We start from the raw sequence: 9,835 nt of genomic DNA, 5'->3' as shown, positions 1-9,835 counted from the left end.
TACCATATGATCCAGCAATCCGACTACTGGGCATATACCCAGAGAAAACCATAATTCGGAAAGACACATGCACCCCAATGTTCATTGCAGCACTATTTACAATAGCCAGGTCATGGAAGCAACCTAAATGCCCATCGACAGACAAATGGATAAAGAAGATGTGGTACATACATACAATGGAATATTACTCAGCCATAAAAATGAACGAAATTGGGTCATTTGTAGAGACATGGATGGATCTAGAGACTGTCATACAGAGTGAAGTAAGTCAGAAAGAGAAAAATATCGTATATTAACGCATATATGTGGAACCTAGAAAAATGGTACAGGTGAACTGGTATGCAGGGCAGAAATAGAGACAAGATGTAGAGAACAAATGTATGGACACCAAGGGGGAAAGTGGCGGCGGGTGGTGGGATGAATTGGGAGATTGGGATTGATATGTATACACTAATATGTATAAAATAGATAACTAATAAGAACGTGCTGTATAAAAAAATAAATAAAATTAAAATTAAAAAATAAAAGCTTTTGCACAACAAAGGAAACCATAAACAAAACAAAAAGACAACCTACAGAATGGGAGAAGATATTTGCAAACGATGAGACCAGCAAGGGCTTAACTTCCAAAATATACAAACAGCTCATGCAGTTCAACAACAACAACAAAAAAAACAGTAATCCAGTTGAAAAATGGGCAGAGGAACTAAATAGACATTTCTTCAGATAAGACATACCGATGGCCAACAGGCACATGAAAAGATGCTTAACGTTGCTAATTATTAGAGAAATGAAAATCAAAACTGCAATGAGGTACCACCTCACATTGGTCGAATGGCCATCACTAAGAAGTCCTCAAATAACAAATGCTGGAGAGGGTGTGGAGAAAAGGGAACCCTCCTACACTGTTGGGGGGAATGTAAGTTGGTGCAGCCACTATGGAAAACAGTATGGAGGTTCCTCAAGAAACTGAAAATAGAGTTGCCATATGATCCAGCAATCCCATTCCTGGGCGTATATCCGGACAAAACTATAATTCAAAAAGATACATGCGCCCCTATGTTCATAGCAGCACTATTCACAATAGCCAAGACATGGAAATAACCTAAATGTCCATCAACAGATGAATGGATAAAGATGGGGTACATATATACACTGGAATACTACTCAGCCATAAAAAGGAACAAAATGATGCCATTTGCAGCAACATGGATGGAACTAGAGATTATAATACTAAGTCAGAAAGAGACATATTCCACTTATATGTGGAATCTAAAATACAACACAAATGAACTTTCATGAAACAGAAACAGACTCACAGACACAGAACAGACTTGTGGTTGCCAAGAGGGAGTGGAGCGGGAAAGGGATGGAGTGAGAGGTTGGGGTTAGCAGATGCAAACTATTATATACAGAATGGATAAACAACAAGGTCCTACTGTATAGCACAGGGAAATATATTCAATATTCTGTGATAAACCATAATGGAAACGAATATTAAAAAAAGGAATGTATATATTTGTATAACTGAATTACTTTGCTCTTCAGCAGAAATGAACACATTGTAAATCAACTATACTTCAATAAAAAAATTCACACACACACACACACACACACACACACACACACACACACAAAGGCTGTCCCTAAACGTGTGGGAAGTGGATACTGGCTCTGTAAGCTGGTGGCTTCAACATCTACCCTGTTGGGTGAGGGGAGATCTGTCCAGGAGCAACAGATCATTCATTCGTGCCACTTTCAACCTTTAGGCCCCATTCGTCCTCTACCCCACCACCATGCTGTAAGTGGGCCCTGGGAGTCTCTGCAGCCCCTACATACTGCCCAGGGGGTTGGGGTGGTGCAGGAGCCCAGGTTTGCTAAACCAACAAGAACCTTTCTACATATTGGGTCTACTTAAAGCGGGACCATTCCACTGCCTCCCCGTCGCCACCTGGCTCCCCTTGCCTGCCAGGTATGGCCCTAAGCCCTGCTGGATCCGTGTGCCTCCATAGCTATTGGCTTCCCCTGCCAGAGCTTGACTCGTTAAATTTGGCCTGGGGCCCCCAGCCTCACTTCCTCCTCTCCAGCAGCTCCCCACATATCCTGGTCTTCCCCGCCTCTGGACATTTGCTTGCGCTGGACCCTCTGCTGAGATCTGGCTGGAAGGATGCAGAAGAATGGGAATTTTGTTGATTCCCAGGGCAGGGGCAGCTGAACTGTAAGGGCTGTGGATTTGTCTTGCCAATTCTGAGTCCTGAGTTCCTGGCAAAACACAAAGCCAGGTGAGAAAGCAACGTGAACGAATGATCAAACAACTGAGTAAATGAATGGACGCTGGGCTTGCAAAAGAGACCGTGCGGGAACTGGTGGTCAAGCCACATTGGTGGGGGCGTGGGGCAGGAGGGACAGAATCTGGGTGTGGGCTGAACCCCCGTCCTCCCTCCTTTGCCAAGGAGAAAGCCAAAGTCCAGTCCCAGAGCCAGTGTTTATTAGCAAGATGGAACCCAAGGGCAGGTGTGGCCTGGACAGCCGAGGGCTGCCAGGAGCCCCCATCCACCTACCCAACTGCCCCCCAGAGCTATTTACACCCATCATCTGAAGTGGTGGGCAGAAGGGAGCCCTGGGGAGCCCCTGCAGGCCCCAGGCCTCCACCATGACCCCCTCTCCCCTCAGTGCTGCCTGAGCCTGGCCCCTCTGCTTTTCTCCCAGCCCCTGCATCACAGCGGCATGCAGAAAGCAAAGAGGAGGTAGAGTGGCCAGGCAGGGAGGGAAGGAGGGGCTGGAGGGGCTGCCCCACCCAGGCAGGGCTCCTCTTCTCCTGTCCCCAATAAATAGAGAATAAATACCCAGGAAAGGGCTGGCCTTGACTGAGTGCCCCTGTCCCAGGCAGGGGCCGGCATCCTGTGCCAGCCCCTTCTTCCCTTCTCTGAGCGCATCTGAGCCCTCACTCCCACCCCCGGTCTCCAAGCAGTCCTCGCATCCACATGTATGCCACCAGCAAACATGGGCGAAGGTGTACAGTCCGTGCCCCATCCAGGTAGAGCTTGCTCCTTCCCTGTGTCCTGTAGATCCTGGCGGTGGCTGTCGAGCAGGTAGACTCCCAGCTGAGCCTGGGGACTGTGTGGTCCTGGCCTGGCTCGGCCAACTGGCCGGGCCTGGTTAGGTGGGCTCCATTTTCTGCCGTCTCTGACCAGCATGGGTCTAAGTTTTGGATGATGCTGCCGCTGAGGCAGGCTATTTACAACCCACCAATAAATACTGTCTTTGCAGGGGCAGGGTGTATATAGAATATAGATATTTTATATATATATATATATTTATCTTTTATATTAAAAGGGACGAGGACTAGGCCGGCCCATCGCAGGGCTCGGACAGCAGGCCTCATGTGTCCGGCGGGTGGTGGCGGCGGTTCCGGGGTTTTTTCTGGTCCTGGGGTTCAGGAGGCCTGGGTGCCCCTGGGGCCTCCCTGGGACTGGGGGGCACATGGCGCCAGTAACCCTGGCAGTACTGGTGGATGAGGCCCACTTCTGGCTGGGCCAGGAGCTGCGCCAGCTCCTGGTAAGGGGGTGTGGGGGGCCCGGCGCCTGGGGGCGGTGGGACGCTCACAGCTGGGGGTGGGAAGAGGGCAGCATGGACGGCGTCCTGGCCCAGTACATGCAGCTGCACTCGTGTGATGACATGCTTGAAGTTGTTCTCGGTGGCTGTACAGGAGTAGAGGCCGCGATCACCAAGCTGCAGGGCGCGAAGCAGCAAGCCCTGTTCCGTGCGCAGGAAGCGGTCGTCTGCACGCATCTGTGGGGGCAGGGGCTGGGGCTCAGGGGCTGCAGGACCACCCTGTTGCCCCGGCCAGCTCCCCGATCAGACCACCTCTGGGGCCACCCCATGCAGGGGCACCCGTGTGGAATTTCCATATACCAAGAAAAACAAGTTTCCATATAACATCTGAATAATAAACACTTCCATTTCAGGAGGAATGACCATAAGGGGATTCTGTACAATGAGAGAATTCTGGAGCACACACACAATTTCTATTTAATGAGAATAAACAGATGTTGGGGCACCCTCAGAGAATTTCCATGTAGAAGGGATTGCCTAGAAGGTATTTCCACAATAGGAAGGCTACCCCACAGAATTTCCATATGCTGGAACTCATCCACGTGACATTTCCATAGAATGAGGTATACTGCCAATAAAGTACACATATGGAATTCTCATATAAAAAGGCATGCCTGGGGGCTTCCCTGGTGGCGCAGTGGTTGAGAGTCCGCCTGCTGATGCAGGGGACATGGGTTCGTGCCCCGGTCCGGGAAGATCCCACATGCTGCGGAGCGGCTGGGCCCGTGAGCCATGGCCGCTGAGCCTGCATGTCCAGAGCCTGTGCTCCACAACTGGAGAGGCCACAACAGTGAGAGGCCCGCGTACCGCAAAAAAAAAAAAAAAAAAAAAGGCACGCCTACAAGTAGTTTCCACGTAATATGGACACCCCACAGAGTTTCTATAAAACTGGATTCACCCAAATGATCTCCACATAGGGAAGGGAGCTTGGAAGGACTTTCTTAGAATGAGGGCTGCCCCAGTTTGGCTCCTATACCACATTTCACCCACGTAGAATTTCGACTGTACAAGGGACTCTCCCAACCATGGTGAGGACTGTGGGGCACAGGAAATCACCTCTCGGCGCCGGTCACTCGGATCTCGCTGGAACAGCCACTTAATGGTAGCCTGGGGCGAGCGGGGCTGGCACTCAAGGAAGGCTGCGCTCCCTGCCACGCCATACTGCACAGACTCCACGGCATTCTTATTGGCTGTAGAACAAGAGGGTGCCACGTGAAAGCAGCACTACCTCTTGGCAGACTGCAGGCTGGCGAGGGGCATATACAGGGATACCCACCCATACAGGCAGGGCTGTGCCATCAGGCATCCACTCCTTGAGGGGGTGGCTGAGGACATCCCTTCTCCAAAACCCCTCACCCCCTCACCCCCACGGACCATGTGAGAATCCTTCCAGTGGGGGCCCCATGAGCAGCTCTGTAGGCTGCACAGCTCCACACCGAGGAGCACCCAGTGGTGAGACATAGAGCACTCACCATTGGAATTGAACCCACGGCACTGCCTGATGGGGTTCCCGTGCCGGACGTCCTGCCGGCGGCTCCGCCTGGAGGAAGATAGCTCCTGAAGGAGTATTCCCAAGAAAACTTGCCCCCCAAGTCTCTATAGCCCCAAAACTCCAGGGTAGGATGTCTCACCCATAAAGTCCCCCAGGGTAATATCACATCCACCTCTAGACCTCCAGGACAGAGCCCTGGGTCTGGTGGCCAAAATTCCAAGGGTCTCGGGGTTCACACCTCTTAGAGGACGCTGTGTAGCGGGAACAGGCTTGGCCATCCCAGGCACAGTAGGGGTCCCGGGCAAGGCAGCAGTCGGCACAGGCGGCTCCATATGCCTGGCAGCGGTGCAGGCTCAGGTGTGTGACGCCCACGGCTGAGGCCACGTACAGTTGTTGCTGTGGGCAGGGGTAGGAGCTTGTCAGTTCCCTCCCCATAGCCAACCTTCCTTAGGAGCCAGTTGGGCCAGGCTCCTCCCCTTCTTGTTCTGTGCCTCAGTGTCCCCATCTCTTTGCCAAGGGCTTGACCCCAAAGTGAAGCAGCCTCCATCCCTACCCTCAGCCCACCTTGCCAGAACTCACCCTCTTGGAAGAGATGGTCATGGTCTTAACAGATGCTGGGTCCTAGGAGAAGAGAGGGATTAGCTTATGACCCTGGGGACCCCCTTCCTGTCCTGACCTGGAGGTCTGAGGTCAGGAGGTGGTACTGAGGAGAGCCATGGTGAGGAGGACAGGACTGGGTGGTGTCACACCCACCTTGAAGACCTCCACCTCCTCTAGCATGAGCTCCTCCATCTCCTGGTCATCCTTAGGCAGCACAATGACCTTCTGCACTGTCCCGCGGTCTGGAACGGGCCGGGCAGGGCCTCAGTGGGGCTGAGGACGCTGGGAAAGGGGCACCAGCCTCAGCCCCTTCCCCCACCAGGGCCCAAACCCCCCAAGGGCAGTGGAGTGGGAAAGCTCTGTGCCAAGGTTGAAGAGTTGCCCCCAGATGAGGGAAAGAGGTCTAAGGAGACTGGCCCTGGATAAGGGGGAGTCACAGCTAGAGTCTGCTCCTCTGACCCCAGACCCTCATTTTGGGAAGCTGCGAACAGGCTGCAGGAAGTGTTCCCTTATGTTGAGGGCTACTGGAACAGCGGTGGGTGCAGTTTGCATGTGCACATGAGAGCATGTGTGTCAGTATTTGGACCCAGGTATCCTGGAGGTGTCTGGCTCTGTCCTCCCTCTTTCCGCCCAAACATGGGTCCCCAGGCACCCAGTGTCCCTGCTCTCCCGGCCACCAGGGATAGGGATGAAAATGGGGTTTCGCCATCCCCATTCTCAGTTATCCTGGTAATAGAGAGAAGCCTCCAAAGGATGAAGGTGGCAGAGCTGACATTGACAACCCTGTAGTAACCCCCTAGCAGGGCAGGGCCCAGCCCTATGGATCAGTACCCTCCACCCAGTGGGCCCAGTGTGGGAGGGGCCGGGAGCAGCAGTGGGTACCTGTGCCCAGGAAAAGCACCTCATAGCGCCCGTCGGCTGCATCCACCTGGTCCACGGCAACAGTGGTGAGACGGTAAGGAGAGCCTGTGCGGACCACCAGGGGCCGCCGCTGCAGAGGGTAAACGGCCTGGTACATGAGTGGGTGGGTGCGCATGAAGTTGATCACTTCATCAGGATAGTCCTTGGTGGACTTCATGGATGGCGTGAAGGTTCCACCAGGGCACTGCAGGCAGGTGATGAGTGTCAGGCCCAGGCTGCCCAGGGCACCCTGGACCCATTAGCTTCAGAAGAGGTCTCCGCTCTGTCTGTCCCCACCAGCTCCACCTGCTCCGCTTCTCAGAACACCCATCTGGGCTTTTGCCCAATACCCAACCTCTCTGCAGGTCCTGCACCAGCTGAGGTCCCAAGGTCTCACGTGGTCAAATCCCATGGCCATCTCCCCAGCTTCATGTGCCATGACTTTGTGGCAGCGTTTGGCAGAGCTGACAATGGCCTTTCTAGGTCCTCATCCCCACCCGCTCGTCTCCTTCCTCTGACTGTTCTTCCAGTGCACCACTTCCCCAGCTCCACCCCTGCTCAGCAGGACCGCAGGCACACCCTAGGCATGTGATCAGATCACGAAGCTCTCCTGCTTAGACTCCCGCAGTGGTCCATGTCACACCAAGATCAGGTGAATCGCCTCCCACTACTGCAGGGGCTCCTGCTCACCCCCACCTCCAGCCTGCCTTGAAGACCTCCCTACAACTTTCAGCTTCCAAACAGCCTCCCAGAGGGAGCAGCCTGCCACACCCAGCCACCATCTTTGTTTCAGGATCCTAGCTGGATTCTTTCACAGCCCGACACTGTGTGTAAACGGTGGAGTCTTCCTTACGGTGTGTTTTGTTTTAACTTCAGCTTTATTGAGGATGAATGGTGAGTTTATATGTGTGTATGGTCCACCTCCACCCCCGCCCCCGTCAACTTGGCTGTGAGTGCCACGATGGTGCAGCCCATGTCTGCAAAGGGCCTGACCCAGCACAGTTCTCGTGGAAAGAGAGGAAAGGGAAAGGTGGAGTGAGTGGGGTCCTCACCGTGCCGGGCCGTGGGTAGGGCATCTTCCCTGAGAAGGGCATCCATTGGTAGTTGGGGCCCTCCTTGTGGGCAAAGGGCCCATTGAAGACCATGCGAATGTCAGCCATGGAGTAGACACACACGGCAGAGCCTCGGAACACAGAGCTGCGGGCAAGGCAGGCTGCTGCTGCAGGTGGGGCAGACCCTTGGCCCAGGGTCCTCCCCAGCCTGCCCTCACCCACAGCTCCCCAACAGGATGGGGTCCTCCACAAATCACAGCCCCCTACTCAGCCACACCCTGCCACTGCCGGCCCCAGCCCCAGTCTCACCCCGAGGAGGTAAAGACAGCGTAAATGACTGGGTTCCTCACATCCTGGGTCTGCTGGACAAACACATCCTCTGGGGACAGAAGGAGAGGGAGCTGGGAGGGTACCTTGGCCACGAGCCCCAAGGCCCTGCCCACTCCTGGGTGGGGGGCACCAGGCTTCCCCTGACCACCCATCCGGCCGCCATCCCCTGCAGTAGCCATAGGCCCCCGCCCGCCTGCCGGGTGCTCACGGAGCTCGTCAAAGTGGGTCTCGATGCCATCCTCGCCTGGCACAGAGCAGACCAGCCTTGCCTTCAGGAATGTGCTCCACTTGTTGACCAGGCAGCAGTGGCCGCCGTCATCGTTCTGGGGGGCAGGGGGCAGGGGCTGGGTCAGATCAGCTCACTCACCTCAAAGACCCTGCCAGAGCAGGGCTGATGGAACCAGGACTGGGCCTGGGGAGGGGGCAGCAAGGGGCCTCATACCAGGCAGATCCGCCCGATGCGGGCATACACCGCGGGGCTCTGTGGTGCCTCCGCAGACCGCTCACGGAAGAAGAAGTAGAGCTTGTCGTCGTTGCGCTCGGCGCTGTCAGGGATGAGCTCAGCATGGATGAACGAAGGGTCTGCAGGTGTGCAGGCGTCAGTGAACCGCACCCTCCTTGGACAAAGCCTCTTTCCCGGGCCAGGTACAAGAAGACCCCCGAGTCTTCCCGGGATAAGAAACTACCCCTGCTCCAGCCAGTCAAGGGCCAAAAATTCTCCCACGAGTGTTTCTTTATGATCTCTGTGCCGCACCCCAGACATGCTGCCCACTGGAGGTGTTGTGGGCTCTGCTCACCATTGAGCCACCGGGAGTTGTACTGATCCGTGCGCATGGCCGTCTGCTTTCCAAGCGTGCGGAAGATGGCCGCGTCGGTGCCCATGAAGTCGATGTACACACCTGCATAGAGCTCCTCGTCTGTGGGTGGGCCAGTGGGTCAGTCATGGGGACGCCCTTGGCTAAGGCTGGTGCACAGCACACATGACCTCCAGGGCAGGGTCCCATCTCCCCCTCAGGTTCTCCAGGGCGATTGTATCAGTGGGGCGTTGGTGAATGTTTTAACAACTGGCTCTGGGAGGACTGGGATTAGCAGCAGTTGGCTCTGATTAGCAGCCAGAGCCAATTTCTGTGGTGTAAATACTCCCACCATGGCTGATCTCAAGCTGCTAACCTGAGGTCACTCACTGAAAGTAGAGTTGGGAAGACCTGCCAAAACCATTGTCTAGTGTTTCCACCCCGTAGATACGAGAATGTAAATAATCTCCAGAACACAGATAATAATCAAATATAGTGAAATAATTAGCAAGTAGTGAGTTTTGAATATTTTTACCTTTGTTTTTAAAGTAATTTATTTAACTGTAAGTGTATATAATTTACTTTCTAACAATAGCTGTGTTTAGTATCTGGCTCACAGAATACCTGAAAATTTGAACAGAAAATCTGACAAACACACTGGCTCCAGCACACCACTCCAAGTCTTCCCTCTAGACTCGCCCAGGGCAGGCCCTGTCTTCCCCCAACGGACTCCCTGGTCTGGACCCTGCCATCCGGCTAGGACCTTCTTACTCACCAAGAGGGAGAGGATAATGCCCACCCTCTGCCTTTCCCAGGCTTGGAGGTGGCACACTGCCCAGCAGCTGCTGAGAGGCAGACTCAGTTGGGCAGTCAGAAAGCAGGCAGACTGCAGGGACCTGGGTCAGCAGTGGCCTCACCCAACCTGGGGGTAGGGGCAGCAGCTGCTTCTGAGGCCCCAGGCAGGACTCCTCCCCAGAGAACATTCTCCCAACTCTCCCAGACACTTGGCCAGACCAGAAACACGGCCAGACCAGAAACAAACTCCCCAAGCT

The 9,835-nt window shown here is 54.4% G+C and overlaps 1 protein-coding gene across 3 annotated transcripts in view; it reads right to left on the bottom strand.

Annotated features, from left to right (window-relative positions):
* Nucleotides 1–2,487: 2,487 nt before the first annotated feature.
* Nucleotides 2,488–9,835, bottom strand: part of SEMA3F (semaphorin 3F) — a 29,049-nt gene continuing 21,701 nt past the window's right edge. For 2 of the 3 annotated variants that reach the window (XM_082663849.1, XM_082663850.1), the window contains 12 exons: nt 8,787–8,906; nt 8,432–8,571; nt 8,198–8,312; nt 7,969–8,038; nt 7,660–7,804; nt 6,590–6,812; nt 5,861–5,949; nt 5,687–5,728; nt 5,346–5,503; nt 5,088–5,155; nt 4,672–4,805; nt 2,488–3,792 (listed from right to left, as the gene is read on the bottom strand). In XM_082663849.1, the coding sequence (XP_082519975.1) occupies nt 3,382–3,792; nt 4,672–4,805; nt 5,088–5,155; nt 5,346–5,503; nt 5,687–5,728; nt 5,861–5,949; nt 6,590–6,812; nt 7,660–7,804; nt 7,969–8,038; nt 8,198–8,312; nt 8,432–8,571; nt 8,787–8,906 (1,715 nt within the window). In that variant the 3' untranslated portion in view covers nt 2,488–3,381. Of the gene's footprint in view, nt 3,793–4,671; nt 4,806–5,087; nt 5,156–5,345; nt 5,504–5,686; nt 5,729–5,860; nt 5,950–6,589; nt 6,813–7,659; nt 7,805–7,968; nt 8,313–8,431; nt 8,572–8,786; nt 8,907–9,835 lie in introns of all 3 variants that reach the window. The other variant, XM_082663848.1, reaches the window with a different exon arrangement.

This window comes from Grampus griseus (assembly GCF_964374135.1).
Source record: "Grampus griseus genome assembly, chromosome: 10".
Lineage (NCBI taxonomy): Eukaryota > Metazoa > Chordata > Mammalia > Artiodactyla > Delphinidae > Grampus > Grampus griseus.
Note: the sequence above shows the minus strand (reverse complement) of the source record. Positions and strands in the feature narration are given on the sequence as shown.